This window comes from Varanus komodoensis, unplaced genomic scaffold (genome assembly GCF_004798865.1).
Source record: "Varanus komodoensis strain SLA01 unplaced genomic scaffold, ASM479886v1 scaffold8, whole genome shotgun sequence".
Classification (NCBI taxonomy): Eukaryota; Metazoa; Chordata; class Lepidosauria; order Squamata; family Varanidae; genus Varanus; species Varanus komodoensis.
The window spans coordinates 32,682,369-32,702,527 of record NW_025336481.1 but is presented as its reverse complement, the minus strand read 5'-3'; the positions used below and the strand labels follow the sequence as shown (position 1 = coordinate 32,702,527).

At 39.2% G+C, this 20,159-nt stretch overlaps 1 protein-coding gene across 11 annotated transcripts in view; it reads left to right on the top strand.

Moving 5' to 3' along the window:
* Positions 1-20,159, top strand: part of FAT1 (FAT atypical cadherin 1) — a 127,114-nt gene that overhangs the window by 65,533 nt on the left and 41,422 nt on the right. For 10 of the 11 annotated variants that reach the window (XM_044455259.1, XM_044455258.1, XM_044455249.1 and 7 more), the window contains exons 5-9: positions 6,633-6,962; positions 7,653-7,863; positions 12,492-12,631; positions 17,308-17,583; positions 18,173-18,383. In XM_044455259.1, the coding sequence (XP_044311194.1) occupies positions 6,633-6,962; positions 7,653-7,863; positions 12,492-12,631; positions 17,308-17,583; positions 18,173-18,383 (1,168 nt within the window). Of the gene's footprint in view, positions 1-6,632; positions 6,963-7,652; positions 7,864-12,491; positions 12,632-17,307; positions 17,584-18,172; positions 19,624-20,159 lie in introns of those variants that run through there. The other variant, XM_044455261.1, reaches the window with a different exon arrangement.

Genomic DNA, 20,159 nt, shown 5'->3' with positions numbered 1-20,159 from the left:
TGTTCTAGACTTTATAGGAAAGCATTAAATGGTGTCTTGCTTTTAAATACAGAGGATTTGTTTGTTTGTATAGCAACCTCATCTTAGACTCTCATACTTTAGAATGTAGCTGTTCCATTTCATTTTTCTCCACTATAACAATGGCCATTTTTGAGACTATTTTTCTTCCTTCATAAACTTATTAGCCAGGCTTAGTACAATCCTAAGCTTGTTGATTCAGGCCAAGCCCACTGAGTTATATGGGACTTACTTCTCAAGTATGCAGAGGCTTTAGATGTGGTTTCCTAAACATGGTGTTTGCTGCCTGCACGTTGGTGAGTCTTGTTGCTCTGACAAGAGGAGTGTTTGTTCGGACTTGTACACCAAATGAAGTTTGAATCCAGACTGGAAGCTGATGGTGTGACACTGCCAGCCGGTAACCCGCTTGCTTTCTCTGAAAGAGTTTCACTGTGGGAAATAACAGATTCAAATCCCTGCTCAGCCCAGAAGAGCTCTTGGTGGTTTTGGACAGGCAGAGTTCTCTGAGTCTACCATTTCTCATGGGAATTATTTCTCTCGTGGCCAAAATGCCTTTCTGAGTTCATTGCATCACTGTGGTAAAAATATGCTAAAAAATTACTGAATATCCAATACATAGTAGATAAAATAGGGAAGGGGAGGAGAGAGAGAGAATGTAATTTCAAGGCATCTGGGGCCATTCTGTCTTTTAATACCTACAAGGATACACTTCTCTGCTCCTTTTAGGAGTATTAGCCCTTGACAAACCATTTAATTCTGCAAAATATTTAATCTGTTTAACCTGTCCAGTTTTATTTATGCATTCATGGTATAACTATCCAAGAGAAAACTATAAATAAATATCCTGTTGCATGTACTGACAATTCAGCCTGATATTGCTACTGTTTATGCTTCTGTCTTTAAACATATAAATCCGGGTGCTGTCCTGTCTTTGTATGAATGGAAGTTGGGCTTCTCACCCTTCCTCTGCACTGTAGTCCTTCCTTATCCCCCAAAGTTGTCTCCTGAGACTCAAGGATTCATAGGGAAGATCTGGAAAGTGGTGCCAAGAGCAGAAGTGGGAGGATGATCACCAAAGCTTTGTAGAGGAAGCATTTGAAAGCAAGCTCTGTACCTTGCCTGGTGTATGTGATACCAGTAGATATGTTTGATCAGTGCTGGGGACTGTTCTTCAGCCTAAAGACCGTACTGGCCCCAGCCAAGTATACTGGAGCCCCTAACAGCAGTGAAAGGAGTCCTAGCCCAAACTGGAAGGGGCTTCTCACACTTAGGCATGTATAGGTAGACACACACACAGTCAAATCCCATTCATGCTAATTACACACATACGTATGCATACACGCTGGATGACTTCGTGTGTTACAACAAGCCAAGGTGGTTTCTTTGCAGGATGGTCTGTTGTATCATCTGAACCCTGGCATGGTATTTCTGCAAGATATTGTTTATTGAAATCACAATAAGAAACAACCATCTCTCTGTTCTGTGGTTTCCATGCTTCGCCATGGTTTCTCTGCTTGCTTAAAATTAGCATTATGATTTCCATGGTCCTGGTGTGTAGCTACCACCGAGTTCTTTGGAAGCAGCCGCTGCTGCTGCAGGAGCTGTTCCAGCCATCCAGCATGGGATTGAATTTCAGATGCAGTGGCTGATGGGATATGTGCCAACAGTGGGAGACTGAGGAGGTAGAAACCACACTAGCATAGAAACCACTTACTCATCTGTCAACACATTCAGGCAAAAACCAGCACTCCATGAAAACCATGCAGGGTTGCTTGATTTAATGTGCCAACCCAGCCACTGTTTCCAGTCTCTTATATGCACTTGCACACCAGAATCCTCACCATTTGTATGCAGATATACATGCACAGGCCACAAAACTTTCCATGAATGAAGAGCTCTCTCTTTTTCTCTATGAGGCAGCAAGAAACAACCCATAGGAAATGTGCTGCCTTTCCATGCTTTACCAAAAAGGGAGCCTTTATTGCAATACAGTGGTGGGAGTGGGAAGCTCTTATCTCTCATCAAGCAGAGATAAGAACTTTTTCCTGCCTGAAGAAAGTGGATACAAGTACCCTAAGATTCTTACCTTGAGTAACAGGACACCAGGAGCATGGTGTTGGGAAATATTCTGTCACCCTGGACCAGAAAGCAGTCTGCCATTCCATTTCTGGACCAGCAGTCACCCACTTTTACATCCCTATTTAATTCCAGTCTTGTGGCAAATGCCAGATTTCACTTGGGCTCCTGGAGGTGAGAGAAGAACGGAAGAAGTGGCAAGAAGAAAGAGCAGGAAGTTCTTGAGGACAAAAGCACTGACTGCATGTCTTTCCTGGTTCTGAAGTGGGCACTTGAATGTTTCTTCCCACATCACAAAACCAATAGCAGAGTGAGCAATTACAGGTGTGTGGCTCCAGAACACCAGGGGGAAAAGATTGAAAGCTCCCACGTCAAGCTTGAAAGCCTTGAAGCCTAACATACCCACTGCCAGTTTTGCACAGAGAATGTGTCTGAGAACATTCAGCAGTTTCTCTTTTATTTTTCTGGCCGATTGATCTTGTTTGTTTGAATTACTCTAGTTGGTTGGCCAAAACATTTCTTAAAAATAGCTGAATGGCTCATTTTCTATCAATTTCCAGTAATGACTGCCTGCAATTTGACTGTGTTGAATGTCTCCACACATTGACAAAGAAGGCATATTAAAGACCAAGAATGCAACAGAGGGGGGTTGGGATGAAGGATAAAAATAAAGTCAGAAAAACTGATAAAGAGAAAGGATAGAGCAACAGCTAATGGAGAAAATAAGCATTAAAAATGTGCTTATTTTGTGCTGGGTGAAGTGCTGGACCAGAAAGGGGGAAGAAATTCAATTCCTTTGTTCTTTCGCAAGACTCCTGTTCCTTCACTAGCAGGTCTCTGTATGAGATGGCTGCATGCCACAATTAAAGGAGCCCTGAAAGACTCCTCAGTTTGAACTCTCCCTAGCCTGAATAGGACTGGAATGACTTCATCTACAAGTGCCTCTTTGGAAGGCTTGTAAGAGTTGGTGAAGGAAGATGAACATCAACATTCCCCCGTTGCATGTTGTAACATCCAAAGAAAACAACTCTGGTTCTCCCAATACTTTGGTTTATTGGGGAATTAGCAATTGAACAGCAAGCAGCATCATTTCCATCCCAGACAGCTCACTGGCCTTATCAGGTGAGAGTAACACACAAAGTCCTTTGGGTCAGTCTACGGCAGGGGGTGAGGCCTCTCTGACATTCCCCTCAGGCTTCCCAGCTCATTGGAGTGTTGAGTGCCTGTCTTCCTTCTTTCCCTGCTGTTTCCTTCCCACTTGCATTGGGAGCATCAACAAACATCCTTTCAGCTCTGCAGCAGCTCTGGCGATTGTCTCACAATCTTGCTGGGGAAAGCACTTTCCTGGTTCAGCAGCTGCCTTCATGTGTGGCCAGTGCCCGTTCCTCCAGCCTGGAGTCCTGCACGCTTTACCTCCTCACCTTCTGCTGCTAGCAGCCACGTGCCTAGCTTCTCTCTGCCTGCCCTTTCTGTCCTGTTCTCTTGCACGGTCAGCTCGCACACCTCTGCCCCCCAGCCTTCTCCCAGACTTCCATTATCTTCCTGTCCCCACCCAGCTGCTTTTCATTGAGCTGAATCTGCTCTACGGCAAGGCGTTGGCTGGCATAGCTGTAGCCAGCGTCCTTCGCTCTAAAGCCTCTCTAAGGGAAGAAAACTCCTCCATCCCAGCCAAGCTGTTTGCTTTTCCCTTACCTGCTCACCCAGTGGAAGGCAGTGAGCCCTGACCACTTCTCACAGAGGCAAATTCAAGTAATGGTGCTGGAAGTCTCATTGGCCCCCAAATTCCTCAGTTTGCTACGGTGCTTGTTTGCTTTTCTCTTGTTTTTGGTAGTCGCAAAGTCGTGTCCGACCCATTGCAACCCCATGGACAACATTCCTCCAGGCCTTCCTGTCCTCCACCATCCCCTGGAGTCCACTTAAGTTCATGCCGACTGCTTCAGTGACTCCATCTAGCCACCTCATCCTCTGCCATCCCCTTCTTTTGACACCTATTGTTCTCAGCATTAGGCTCTTCTCCAGTGAGTCCTTCCTTCTCATTAGGTGGCCAAAGTATTTGAGTTTCATCTTCAGTATCTGGCCTTCTAAAGAGCAGTCAGGGTTGATCTCCCCTAGGACTGACTTGTTTGATCGCCTTGCAGTCCAAGGGACTCATAGGAGTCTTCTCCAGCACCACAGTTCAAAGGCCTCAGTCCTTTGGCACTCAGCCTTCCTTATGGTCCAACTGTCACAAGCCATACATTGCAACTGGGAAAACCATAGCCTTGACTATACACACTTTGGTCAGCTGGGTGATGTCTCTGCTTTTTAGTATGCTGTCTAGATTTGCCATAGCTTTCCTCCCCAGGAGCAAGCATCTTTTAATATCTTGGCTGCAGTCCCCATCTGCAGTGATCTTGGAGCCCAGGAAAATAAAATCTGTCACTATCTCCATTTCTTCCTCAACTATTTGCTAGGAAGTGAGAGGACTGGATGTCATGATCTTAGTTTTCTTAATGTTGAGTTTCAAGCCAACTTTTGCACTACGTGAGTGCAAATGGCAAGGGTGCAATGCACAGTATGCAAGACATGCCAGAGTTCAGATGAGCAGCTATATGGATTTTTAAATCTGTGAATGTCATCTCATCAAATGTTCCTTCTGATTGACCTGCATTACCATCTCGATGCTCTGAGTAACTCTCTTGCCTTCCTGGGCCTGTTGTGTTTAATTTTAGTCTTGTGTTGCTTGATGCCATTGGCCAATTTGTTCTGACATACAAGAGCTTGGCCTTGCAGCTGACTGCCGTGGGGATTTGAACACTTTAGAATTTGAGTTCTGATATCTGAGGATAACTTTTGTATAATTCTTCTGTGCAGGCAGTAGCATGGTTTTTGGAGTTACAGTGTAGACACAGGTCTGCTGAAAGCAATAGAAGCCTTTTTCCAGAAACACACAAATACCTGCAATGTGTCCTCTCTCCCTTTCTCTCACTCTGTGTTTGTGTGTGTGTGTTATATAGTAGTCAACTTTTTTTTTTTTTTAATTCAGGAACACTTGAGTGTCAAGTATGGCTTGAAAGTAAGATGCGTGCAAGTGAAGTAACTTCCCTACATTTTTAAAAAGCAACTAACAGTGGGAGTTTTTTTTTTTTAAAGAGTTGCCTTTAACGAGTAAGAAAATCTGCATTCCTTTCTCCTATTTATCCTTCTTTTGATATATTTATTATTTTCAGAACTTGTTTGTTAACCTTCATTCAAGTAGTTTTACAGTCTATAACAGAAGTTTGAAAGAATTGACACTGTCCAATTTGGAAATAACTTCTAGTCGTCATACATGGTACCTTAGCACAACAAAAACATAATATAAGCATTGCTTAAAATTTTTTTAGCTGCAACCTAAAAGCACATACACTGCTTTTCTACTGTTGTGTGGCCCCTTTGCATAGCACAGGGGTTCTCTGCCTTTCATAGAAAGTTTGTCAGGGACTTTCTAGAGCCGAGAAGTTTTAGGTGGGGAAGAGCCACCCAGTCTTCTTCTGCACATGTCTGGGGTTGAGGCTCCAATTTTTCCTCTCAGTTTCTCTTTGAATGCAGCAGCTGTATAGATAGATTGTTCTTTCCATCTTTGTCTCCATTTTTAGTAGACAAAGTTGAGTTGTTTCTTGTCTTTTTTCTCTTCTTTGTAATTGAAAACCAGGTCTCCAAAGGGCAAGGTGGTTAGACTCCATCAAAGAGGATGTGGGCCAGAGCATATTTCAGCTGAAAGAGGTGGCACGGGATTGGAAACTAGCACGATCTGGTTCATAGGATCACCTATAATTGGACAGGACTGAACAGCTGAACAACAACAAATTAAACCTTTGTTGTTGTTTGTCCTTTTCATTTAGGATTTTTTCCCCCTGTGCATTTGACTTCTGGCACAGAATTTTTCTTGGTGCCCTGTGGCCCTTTGGGCCCATTTTCTAAGTGCACAAACTGCAGCATTAAATTGTCATCTTGGGATGGTCACTTCCTTTGCCTGTTTTGGTTATTCTGCTTCAGTGAAGGATACTTCATTGACTCTTTTGCACTGTGCCAGAGCTTTACCAAACAGGTGAGACACACACCTCTGCCATCTTGCTAATTGCTTCTGACTTTGGTAAATACCACCACAGCAAACTTGGGCACAGTCCTGCCACTGAGTTGGCCTAAACCCTTGGATTTGGCATCAGTACCTACCAAGAACTCTTAACAGATCTCCCACCATCTCTGGTTCCCGATTAGGAGCACTTGAAGAAGGATAAGGCACTTGGAAGCAGGCCCACCCATAATGCATGTAGAACAACTTAAAGAGAAGACAAGAATTAAAATGAAGATTGATGCTAGGAGCACTACCTAGAAATTTAATATGGATTCTGTAATTGCTTTCACATATATACCAAGGGTCATATTGCCAAGACAGAGATTGAAGACCTTGTGCTGATGTTTTTCCTCTTTTCAAAACATTGAGTCATATGTAAAGTTTTAACTTGTTCTTAGGTATAACATTATTTAATTTTAAAATTGTTTATTCTTATCAATAGGTAACAGTTACAGACAATGGAATCCCAGCAAAATCAACTCTTGCCCGGGTGATTGTGAAGATCTTAGATGAAAATGATAATAGACCTCAGTTCTTACAAAAGTTCTATCAGATCAAGTTGCCTGAACGTGAGAAACCAGAAAGAGAGAGGACTGCCAGACGGGAACCAATCTACCGTGTAGTAGCCGCAGATAAAGATGAGGGACCCAATGCTGAAATATCCTACAGCATTGAGGATGGTGATGAGCATGGAAAATTTTTTATTGACCCAATCACTGGAGTGGTGTCCTCTAAAAAGTATTCTGGAGCTGGAGAATATGACATTCTTACAGTAAGTCAGAATTTCAGTTTTGTACTGTTACCTACAAATGTTAACATTTTTTACTGTAATTTTATCACTACTTAGTTCAAAGATATTTTTTAAGCTTGGGCAATGTAATTCAGCCAGCATCAAGTTACACTGAATTAAACATGCTATTTATATTTATTATTTATTTTTAAGAGTCAATGGAGATGTATTTGTCTTCTGGCAAAAATACAGAATTAAATTAATGGTTTTGTAAACATCCATCAGAGATAATAATTATAACAAATGAATATTTGGCCAGGATCCAAAGAATTTAAAACATCATAAAAGGGGCTTGCTGTGTTGTACTTTACTTTTCCCTTGATCAGCTTCAGAAGCAGTTTGCCAGTTGGCACAAAGAGCCATTACATTACATTACTGGAGAAAAAGAAATATTGAAGCAACATTTCTGTGCCAACTAACCCCATTAAACTCAATGCAATCTCTGTCTGTACATATGTATGGTTATACTGTAAATTTCCTTTGGGGTTACAGTGTTAGTTTCATAGTTCTTGGTCCCTGCTGATCACGATGGAGGCCTCTGATGTCACTGTGAATGCTGTCAGTCACCCAATGATTGATCATGTCAATCAACTGCAATGTCAGTATTCAGCATTTGTATATGATCCATTTTCATATTTGTTTTTCTAATATGACTAAATGCTATATTCTTAGATTAAAGCTGTGGACAATGGACGGCCACAGAAGTCATCAACAGCTCGTCTTCATATAGAATGGATCCCAAAACCTATTCCAGTCTCTGAACCAATTGCTTTTGAAGAATCTTTTTTCTCTTTCACTGTCATGGAAAGTGATCCAGTAGCTCACATGATTGGGGTAATAGCTGTTGAGCCACTTAGCACACCACTCTGGTTTGATATTACAGGTAAGAATAATTGGATTATTCTTTGTGAATTATCTGGGCAGCTGTTGTGTATTTTACACCAGAAGTCTCTGAAAGTTTTAGATCAGTTTGGAAATTTGAGGGAATGCTGCAGATGCTCTGAGAAAGCAACTATGATATGTGGAAAGGGATTTGCCTAGTCATATAAAAGTGCCATGGTGATCATATCCAGTCACAGGCATTCATTTTTCCAAAAGGCAAACTGAGACTAAAAGAAAAGTAACTTCACCAAGAACCCAGAAGTATAGTCTGAGTTCCAAATTAAAGTACAACCCTGCTCTTTTGAACTCAAAGATGTTTCTGGAGGGCAACACGTGGTTTGGCAGTATGCCAGCTTCTCAGTTAACAGACATTCATTGATAAAAATCTTAAATAAATATCTCAGGGCAGAGAGTCTAGGGAGTGCCAGAAAGGTTGATTTCCATGGACACCACAGTGGAGTTCTGCACTGTTCTTATCTAAGAAGGATTTAAGTAATGCATGAAGAAAGAGTATTATATAGAATGTGTCTCCCATTTTTTCGTGGGTAGTTTACATGTCCTTACTTGTTCACTAAACAACTCAAAAATCGTGCCCAATTCTTGCCATCTTCTGTTTATGAAATTCTGATTATTGGGTAAGGGCATCTCTCCTTTCCCTTGGCAGCATGCCTGTAAACCAAAGCCAATTCTATTTAGTACATCCTGGATGTGTTTTGCCTTCAGACAGGGGGACACCATAAGAGTGCCTGGAGGCTGCAACAACTGTGGAAATCTGGGTGCTTCTGGTTAAGGAACAACCATTAGACAGTGTGAGATCAGACCAAGACCAAAATGGATGGTAAATGCCGTCAAAAACTAAGAACTAGCATAAGACCAATAGTAAAAAGTATTAGCAAGGGAAGTTGAAAGTTTGAATATAAATGTTTTGTCATGGGGAAAAGAAGTGGAAGACATGAAGATAAGAACACAATCATATTGATCAGAATATTATACTTTCTGCTTTAGCTATCTTTACTGCACCTTTTTACTGTTACTAATAGCATGAATCAATCTGACAACTTTTCTTTGTTCTGTGCTTGCTTTCCATGCTTTCTTTCTTTTTGGCTGTGCCAGGAGACAAGCTTGCTAGTGAAGTTTTTTACATCTTTCAGATGGCTTGTGACCTGAACTGTACAGCAGAAGGTATCTGCTGAGATCACATAATTGATTATCGGATTATGAGATCTAAAGTAAAACCATGCAGATTTAGAATATTCTGGTAACTCTTGAGAAATATGTTTTCCTTTTCTGTCTGGACTTTTTTTTTTTGCACCCCTTTCCTGTAGCTCTTGAGTTCCCCTTTCCCTTATATGTTTTGTTTTGTTGTTTTATTTTGTTACTGCTGCTTATCACCACACTTGAATCAAAGCACTAGTAGTTCTGGTCTCACCCACAATTGTTCTTCTGTACTTTAAGTGCACTCAGACTGAAGGTGTTCTACAGTTCTCTTTAAATCTGGTTACAGAAAAATGCAGTTAATATATAAGAGTCTTGGGATATTTCTAGATGAACAGATGTGCAAATTTCAGGTGTGCTGATGTGGCACTTCTCATTTGTTTACTTTATTTAGGACTGCCAATTTGTATGAAAATGCACCCTAACATAGAGGTTTCTTCAGGCAAGAACCCTGCAAAGTTTCAAAAAGATGCATGCCAGGGATTCGGAAATTAGGGCAATTAAAAACCTTTTTAAGGAATACGTTTAGTGTGAAGCCTGGTGGAAGTGGAAGAATGTGCATCTCATGGTCCCCAAAGCACAATGACTGGAGAGCTACATAGAGGCACATAGAAGCTCCCTTTTGAATGCACACTGCCCACACATTCTGCAGTTTTCCCCAGTTTCCCAGATAGCAAGTGGGGGTGAGGGAACCAATATAAATAGAGAAGAATTGAAAAAATAGAGGAAAAACTAGCCAAGAGTTTAGAGATACACATTTACCATCTCAGCAGGTCGTGTGTGTGTGTGTGTGTTTTAAAGGGGGCATAATATACTGTCACAAAAGAAGCAAAAAATATTCTGGATTATTCCCCTCTCTCTCTCTCTCTCTCTCTCTCTCTCTCTCTCTCTCTCTCTCTCGTGCACTGTGCAGGCATGGAAAGAATGAAAAAAGCAAACATACTGATTGGCTTTTGCTATCTTTCTTCATTGTTGTGTTCAGAAACAAATACCCAGATCCCGACTGGCTCTGGGAAAATGATTAGAATCAAATGTAGAAATCCAAAAGAGCTGACTTAGAGAAGTTCAGGAAAATCTTTGCGTGATTTTAGCCACAGAAGGGAAGAGCAAAGAAAACAGGCAGGCATGCCCCAGTGAGTCCTACTGTGCCCAGCCACTGCCAGTGCTGAAAGAGGGTCAGAAGAGGAAACCAGCAGTGCTGTACAGTGGGTGGTCTGCCCTCTTGAGAAGAAAGGAGAGTACCAGCACAGAATCACTTCATAAGAAATCATCCCAGCTCCTGCTGGGGCTGGGGCTATCATTCTGACCCTACAAAGCATGATACTCCGCTAGGCAAATCTTTAAATTGTAGACCAGGATGCAACAGGCTCAGTGCAACACAGGATTTGTAGAAACTAAACTCCATGCTACTTCTGCTATAGAAACGAGTGTCCACACTACCCTCTTTGTAGTACCAGATCCAGGTCTTTGAGGGCCCTTGAACAGGACACCCTCCATGGGACCACTCCCTCAATGAGTCAGCCTTTCACTTACTGCTATTGCTCCTCACCTTCTTTCCCATCTTTGCTTGCACTCGGTGACTTGGCAGACAATGACCCCTTACAGAGCCAGTGAGCAAGTAGGCAGTGGTATCCTCCTCTCCACCATCACTTCCACGATTGACTGGGCTGGATCAAGAGGCATGCAAACAAGCTGATAAAATCGCAAGGAGGAGGAGCAGCCCAGGGCCCTTGACAGGTGTTCAACTATTCCTGCCCTTGATGTAGACTCTACCTTTTTGAGGTCACATCTCACCAGGAAATCATCTGTCATCTGGATGTAGCTTAAAGCTTTCCAGGCTAAAGGTTAATGTTTATGGATGTTACGCTCCATTGGAGCATCATCCTCAGTAAAATATATTCCACAAGCAATTCAGGTCAAGTATGTAGTGTTCTACTCTATTCATTGTTGGTGGAACATCATTTGGGGCAGTTAGAGGTGCCAGTCTGTTCTTAGATTCCCTCAATAATGGCCAAAAATGTAGCCACATTGAATAGCATGTAGTGAGGCAATATCCAGCTCATCAGTCTGACTGAATGATCTGAAAAGCAGAAATAACGTTTAAAATATTAGATGTTTCTAGTGTGTTAGAATAAATAGCAATAGCAAACAAACTTCCTAGAAATTCAGCATTATGTACATTTGGGGCCCTTATTTCCAAGTAAATGCTTTAAGGATTGGAAAGAGTGCACAGTATTGTTGTTGCCGAAATAACTTGAGAACAACAATAATTGGAATTCATAATTGCAGAATGCAATGCATTTAGTAGTTTTTATCACAAACGACTTGGTGTGTAATGTCTGCTGTTCTAAAACAACAGGACAGAACATATACCACCACGTAATGTTTTGTCATGGCTAGTGTTAAGTTGACAACAATGCAAACTAATTTCTTTAAATAGTCTAAAAGTTGAAAACCAATAGAAGTTGATGGTGAGCAGCTGTCACGGTTAACTACATTCTAATGGCTATTAGATTGTTAAGACAATCTGCTTTGACTGTTGCTAATATTATTATAATTAATTAAATGCTTAGATGATTGGCTTTGCTTATTAAACTATATTTCAGTTTCATTATTGAACTATATATCAAAATCAATTTAGAAGTTTTGTAAAAGACTAAAATAAATACACACAAGAGAATAGTTGTTAGTATTTCTCAGCCATTGTGGTCTTTCCTATTTTACTCTTTACTCCTTTTCTAGTTTACTCTTTCATTCAGTTTTTTCCCCCAGTGATCCAGAGCATGCAAGTACGTAGGAGCACAATCCACCAAGTGGTGCTCCAGTAACTTTAATAGCAGCAGTGCTCAGTGGATTGCACTCATGGTAGACATGAATAAGATTTTGCTAACATCCCCAGTTTGAGGGGAGAGGGTATAAATACATTTTAGAAAACCACATTTTGTAAATACACATAACTGACCTGTGCAAGCCAAAACCCGATTTTGAGGGGGAAATAGCCTTATTTAAGCTTTTTTAAAGACCACAAATAACTTTACTAGCCCATCTGTTCACATATTTCTGTGTTAACATTCTTTGAGGACTAGTGGGTATATTTGCAAGGCTGTTACAGAACATTCAGTTTGTTAAAGCACAGCTATCAAACTTTTCAATACATGAAAGATACCCCTGGAAACCCAATCCACCATGAGTCAAATAGCAATGCCAGAGACATTAAGTTGTTTCTCCCTTGTGGCAGTCTTTTGCATTGCAGCTAGGTTGTAAATCCCATACTGAGCAGCAAATATTTCCGAGCTGATTTTGTCTTACATATTTTGTCTTTTTGTGAAGCATCATAGCATTGTGTATTCTCATGAAATGGTACTTCTGAGCAGCATGTTATGAACTTCTATCTCATTCGATTTCTTGGAGCAGGTGGCAACTATGACAGCCGCTTTGATGTGGACAAGGGCACTGGAACCATTGTTGTCGCTAAACCTCTTGATGCAGAACAGAAATCAAATTACAATCTGACAGTGGAAGCAACAGATGGAACTAGGACTATTGGCACCCAGGTAATGGAATTTCTAATGAAGTGTTTATTAAAAGAAGAATTTGTACCAGTTTCTTGCCTTTTTCCTTCCTGGGAAGAATTGCATTGTGTATAAATTAGAGGAACTTTGTTTCAAGAAGTGGTTTCCTGTACCCACAGAATACAATATCCCAAATGTTTGGTAGCCTAAGGCAGGTGCAGTAGGAAGTAGGAAATCAATAAGGTTTTAAGGTTATATAATGTTTTGGTATTATAAAGGTAAATGAGCAATAGAAGCCAGGCAATGTAAAATTTACACAGAAATAAAGGGATTTAATAATTTAAAATGCTAAAGAAACAAAACAGAAAAGTCTCAACCCAGCTATATTTACACAGTAGTATAGCTATTGTGTATAGCAAAACCATCTCACTTAAAAATATTCAGTGGTTCTAATCTTGCAAATAATAGTATATAGCTATGTGAGTCGGCTATCAACTATTTTCCCATCAATTAAGTACAGCCAGTTCTGGTTCTCCCATGTGTGTCTCAATATGATGAATCTGACTTACCTATTAATTTACTCATTCCTTCATTAATTTCAATACTGCCCCACAGCCAAAGCTTCCTGGGCCATTTACACAGCCTATAAAAACAGATGATAAAAATTCAATAAAATGTAATAAAATTGGGGAAAATATTTAAAAGTTTTAAACAGAAAAAACCAGACAATAACAAGAGATAACAAAAAAAGTATTTCTGCAAAACTGGTGACCCTGCCCCCCCGGGCAGCCAGTAAGTCTTTAAAAGCCTTAGAAAAGAGGGCTGTCTTAACCTGAAAAGATGACAGATTCAGTGCCAGCTGAGCCACAGTAGGGAGGTTAGTCCATAGAAACTACCAAGAAAGCCTTTTATACATTGACATGTCCTATTTTCAACTTAAGCTTACTCTCTGCTACTTTGGGGCCAGTGATAGCAACTTTGCATTGGTTAAATTCCTTACTTTCATTTAGAATGACATTGCATAATGAATTGTTACTAAGTCATACATGAAAACTTTTGTAAAGCTTATTACCATGGGGTATGAATCATCTTAAACGATAAAAGCTGGAGAAGTGCAGAAACAAGTAATCAAAATGATCAGTAGGCTAGAGTAGCTAGCCTAGGAGGAAAGATTACAATGTCTGGATTTTTTTAGTTAAAAAATTGTGAGAAAGAATAGACATGATAGAGATATTTATGTTTTACATGGTGCTTTCTCTGAGAACAGTAACTTCTTTCTGCTCTCATAATTCTAGAACCCAGGGTTCTAGCCAGTGAATTGAAATGGGAGATTCAGAGAGACAATAGAAAGACTTCTTCACACAGTTCATCATTAAAGTATGGATTTCACTGCCACAAGATCTGGGTATGGCCACCAAATGGATGGATTTAAAAGCTGATGAGGGGCAAATCTATTACTTCTGTGACAAACATATCACTTCCAAGATTGGAAGCAACATAACTCTGAATATCAGTTACTGGGAACAATAATTGGGAGAGACATGTTGGTCACTAGTTGCCCCTGTGAGAGACTAGAAGCTCCTTTGGGCAGAGCTTTTCTTACGCTCTTTATCAGAATTTAAGCTGACAGTAGATTTGTTCCTTACTTGGAACAGCTGCTTTAGAGCACATTGTTTCCATTGTTAAAGCTTATTCAGCATGGCCTCTAAAAATGATAGAAGTATAGCTTGCTAACATAAAAATAGTTAAACATTCTGCATTTTTAAAATGTGAATCACTGTTCCTGCTTTTGGCAATCTGCATGGATTTGTCCATTTCTGTTTTCTCTGTTTGAAATGCACAGATAGTTTTTCAGCTGCTTTCTTTTCTGTATCATCTCTTTTTTCATCTTTTAGCAAAAGAGAACAAGAACATAGTTAATAGCTATTGCAGAAGAGCACACAGGGTTGTTTTTGATTGGAATTCCCCTGTTGCCTACTTGAAAGAATTAACTTTAACTATAGCTGCTAGAATTTCACATTTCTGTGCCATTATAATAGAACTGCATTATTAGTATAAGCAACAAAGCTTCTGACATGAATAGGGTATGCTTTAAGGTTTAGTCTTCATGCTATTCCTACTTCCTTCACCCCTTCCTCGTCCTCTTTATATAGAAATTTAAAATCTAACAAAAGTATTCTATTATTTGTTTATTTTGTTTAAAGTCTACTCATTAGCAACGTGCTTTCTTAGAGGCCATTACAATATAACATCATCAGAATTAATGTAATACAGTATTTAAGCAGATGTGTTTCAAACTGTTATTTTGCCATGCTATTTTACTATTTACCTGTCATTTCATTTCTGGGAACATGGGAAGTTTTACTGCTGGAATATAAAGTAGGCCATACTTTGAGGAAATGACAACCATTTAATAATAATAAAATAATAATGATTTATTAGTTATAGCTTGTTCTTGAATGTGATACTATTTAAAAATTACTATTTTAAGTAAGATATTTCTTATCCTTCAGTAACACAGAGGTCTGTAAGAATAATTAGAAATTGTAGATAGCTGTATTATAAAGTAGTGTGCAAAGAATATGCTGAAATATATTTAAGTTCAGCAAGCTGCCTGAGATACTTGATGTCACAAAATACTTGGCTCAGCATTTGAAATAGAATAAACAGCATAACAAGTCCTGATTAACTGCCATTTTTTCTAGTGTTACATCAGTTTCACTGGCAAAAGGGCATGTTATCAGATTGTTGTCTGTGTAAAAATAGTAAACCAAATATATGAACTCATTATAAAGAAATGTAATAACCTTTTGAATATGATTGTTGCATGAGAAAGCTGTGATTGGCTGCAGGCCATGAGCATCTGTGGAGCATTTGACTCCAGTGAAATAACTTAAATAGCTTTGTTTGAGGAAAAATGTGAGGCAGTAAGCAAGATTGCTGTTAGTGCCTCATACACAACTGAACACTGAATGCCTGGTGCACAAAGAGAATCAGCAGATTCAAGGCTTTCAGCAGTAATTTTGACAGTGTTAAAGTTGACTAAGGAAGAAAGTTATGCTGGGGAAAAATCAAGTGCCTTCAAAGCAAGAATTCTTTTTTATTTGATCTTAAATAAATATTATTATTCATGGGGAATGGAAAAGAGCATGCTTGAGTAATTAGGTTGATAGTTATAGGGAATAAAATATTTTATAGCCCCATCTACTTAATAGCTTTTGCCTTAGTTATCAACTTTGTAATAAATAGAAGCATTGGGTTTTTTAAGGATAACTGCTGCCATCTATGTGTTGTTCTTCCCTAGATTAAAAATTGTTGTGACACGTTAATTATGTGTTAATCAGCTGTGATGAAAGATACTGTTCATTGGTTATATTTCGCATTTTCAATAAAGTGTTTTTATTTTTGACATACTCTGTTTTGCTTATATACACACAATTATCTGGGTGCAAAGTAGCATGAATAGACAATGATTCAGTGGGAACATGACTGAAAGGCCCTCCATATATTCAGGATACCTTATATAATATCAGACTTTGACTTGAAGGTGGCATGACGGCCAAGGGTCTCTGGCTTGGTTAATGAGCAGTGTCAAGAAAACTATTCATTAACAGACAGTTTCAGAAATTCTTTAAATATATCAGAAGCAAGAAACCAGGCAGAGAGGGAGTTGGACCATTGGTTAATAATGAATTTGAAGAAGAATAAGGAGAATGCGGAAAAGCTGAATGAATTATTTTATTGGATACCAATACTTTTGTAAATTTGTCCTCTTTAGGATCTGATTTCTGATTTCACTGATTGTGAGCCGTCCCAAGATGCCATGCATAAGGGACAGCGTATAAAAGTTTTAAATAAGTAAACAAACAAACAAACAAACAGTTATGTCCCTGAAAAAGTGGTCTCTGACAAACAAAAGCTTGCCACAATTTATTAGTCTTTAAGGTGCCAAAGGACCGTTTTGGAATAACAGACTAACTAACCTGGGGTAATCCAACATGTAGCCCAGAGGCTGCATGTGGTTCCTAAGGCCTTGTTCTGTGGCCCTCTTGCCATTCAGGGGTCCCCACGTTTCCCCGCTCTTTTCAGAAAGAGAGTGGGCCAGGCTGGTAGCCTCATAAGAGCTCACCCCAGCTTGCCCTGAGCCACCTTCATGCTTATCTGCAGGAGTGGGTAGGGTATACTGGGGAGAGTTCAAGTGCAAGAGACTCAGTGCACCAATTCCAAAAAGGAAGGAGAGGTCAAGGAGGTCTCATGGGAGGGTTTCTGGGTGGCAGAAATGGAAGAAAGCGATGGGCTACCCCAGAGGAGCGATCATTGAGCTTGAGCTGCAGTTGGAGAAGGAGATACCTGGGTTCTCTGTAGAGATCACAGGCCCTCATTTAATGGTTAATTAACTATATTGTATATATAAAGTACAATAAATATATTGCAGACACTTTGATTTACAATATGGAAATGTAATTCCTTGTGTAGCCCCCAGGTTCTGTGTCAAAGTCCTCATGTAGTCCATGAGGTACGAAAAGTTGGACCATCCTGAACTAACCCAACTATCCTTTTGAAAATCATTTAAGTTGGTTTCTGTCTGTCGTCTGTTGTCTTTTATGAGCACTGATGCATTTCATGAATGCTTATCTAGATTTCTTTCCTATCTCCATAAAAATATTTTCATTCTAATATTTTTATCACTGCCACCTTCTATCTTTGTGTCTTTACAGGTATATATTAAAGTAATAGACACAAATGATCACAGGCCTGAGTTTTCTTCATCAGAATACCAAGTCATTATACCTGAGGACACAGTACCCGAGACTGAAATTTTGAAAATTAGTGCCTCAGACAGAGATGAAAAGAATAAGCTAATTTATACTATGCAAAGTAGCATGGATCCCATCAGCCTTAAGAAGTTTCGTCTGGATCCTGCAACTGGCTCTCTCTATACTTCTGAAAGATTGGACCACGAAGCAATTCATCGGCATGTTCTCACAGTGATGGTAAAGGAGCTTTCTCTTTATTCTTTATTCTTTAACTGAAATTCAGTACTCCCTGTATTTAAATATATCCTGGATGCACGGTGATCTCTCTCATCTGTAGGGATCTCCAGCCATGGCCTTCCTTATTTAGTACCCAGTATTTCTTCTTGTGAAACAAGCACTTTGCAAATAGAGTAAGAGCTAATACTTAAATACTTAATACACTGAAAGTATTGATACTGGATAAAAATCTCTTTTTTTAACATTGTCACCTAGGGGTATAATTCAACCTTGCTTCTTGATACACCTCATGCAGTTCTGCAAAGATTATTCAGAATAAAATTGCAAACAAAATTATTATTAAATTTATATCCCACCTTTCTTCCTCTCACAAGGAATTCAAGATGGCTTACAAGGTTTTCTTCCTCTTCGTTTTATCCTTAGAAAAATAACCCTGTGAAGTAGGCTAGCTGAGAGTCAGTGACTGATTCAAAGTCACTCATTGTTCTTGGCATTCATATGGAGACTCGAACCTAGACTTTCTGAGTCTCAGTCCAACCCTCTTAAGCACTCTTAATGCTGACTATTTGTAATGTGCCAATTATTTTAGGTACGGGATCAAGATGTTCCTGTCAAACGCAACTTTGCAAGAATCATCGTTAATGTTAGTGACACAAATGATCATGCACCATGGTTCACCAGTTCTTCCTATGAAGGGCGAGTTTATGAATCAGCAGCTGTTGGGTCAGTTGTTCTCCAAGTTACAGCACTAGACAAGGATAAAGGGGAAAATGCAGAAATTGTGTATTCCATCGAATCAGGTACCTTCTAATACTTTCAGTTTCTTTTATTGCGTTTATATGTTTTTTCATTATTAATAAAAATGTTAGCTTTAAGGTGAAAGCAGCAATATTTAAAATATAGGACTATAGCAGTTATAACTCAGTAATCCAGTATGCCAGTTTTGACAGATCTAACTTGTTAGAGGCAGTTCAAGATTTAGCTATATTCCCATTAAGTTGCAGCAAAACAAAGCTTCAGAAGCTACAAGCCAACACCAAGTTAACCATTTAATATTTACTTGGATTTTAATGGGTTAAGTGTACCTAACCATTTCATTGTGCCCAATCACACCGGGTGTACGTTGATACATAGATGCTGATGCAGTGATTACTGTGGTACATTCATAATCCATCCTTCAACAGTGGTATAATCTAAACATTATTGGAAAAAGCAACATTTATTTCTGCAAATAGTTTTACAATTTGCAAAATGGTTACCTGTGTAAGTTGTAAAAACCTTTAAAAATACAGACGAATAATGGCAAGAGAGTAAATGCTTTTTGGATAAATAAACAGAAAATGTGACCTTCAGGATATTGCCTGGAACATACTAAATTAAATTGCACTGAGTTCAGCAAATACACTAGATGCCAGAAGGCTATAATGCAATGAATCTGATGGCCTTCTCTGATGAGGATGCTCCACAGATTGAGGTACTACCACAGAAATACACTCTTTTCTAGCTTCACTTTGGACAGTGGTGGCACTCAGCAAACCTTCTTTCCTGATTATAATTCACAGCAGGCATGGATTTATAGGAGAAAAAGCACTGGCATTTCCTAGTTTGTATGTCTTTATAGAAGGAGTGGGAAACTTGCAGACCGGAGCATCTGGATGCTGACAGTCCCCATGATCACTTACCATTGGCTATGCTGATTAGAGCTGATGGGGATTCCAGGCCAAAATATCTGGATGACAAAATATCGCCCATCAGTGTGTTTAGGTTTAAGATTGTCAGCCCTTTGAATTTAGTTTAGATACAAAGTGGCAACCAGTGGAACTCAAAAGATTAGCATCATATACTCCCAGCAGCTAGCACATAACGAAAGTTGGACATTTGCTATGAAGAATTTTTCTACACGTCCATATATCCACACACACACTTTGTCTCTTTCTTGTCTTCTTACATACATTTCTTCCTTCTTTATCCAAGGAATTTTGTGGGAGGAAATGTTAAAACTTTCTCAGCATTGTATTTCTAGTTTTTTCAACTACTTTATGGCTAAAGCATTAGGTCAGAAGTTCTAAGTATCTGAGATGAACATTTCTTAAATGCTTGTAATGGTTTATGGGATTAGCAGTGGGATATTCTAAGAATGGCACTCTGTTTACAACCTTCAGTAAGAAAAAAGATAATATCAACTGCCTACCCAAATACGTAATTTTAATATTTTTAATTGCATCTCTTCATGATGAGGTAATGTTTCAAGAATAGCACATTTTTGCTGCACTTTTTAATTAAAAGATTAGAAATGAAGTTTCTGTTAATCCATTGTTTCATTTTTTTAAATTCCTGTGAAATATAAAACCCCCAATGTACTGTCTGCTTCATTTTGAAAGGCTTGTCTTGGTTCACTTTCATTAAGTCAAATTCTAGTGGGTATTTCTCAAAGGGAATTTTTTAATACAGAGCTTAAACTGTACATTTTAATTGGAAGTAATTTTGAAGCTGAAATGTTTTAACTAATTCACTGAAGTAATTCTGATTTGGAAATAATATTATAAAAGGACATTTTCACAACTATTAATTAAGAT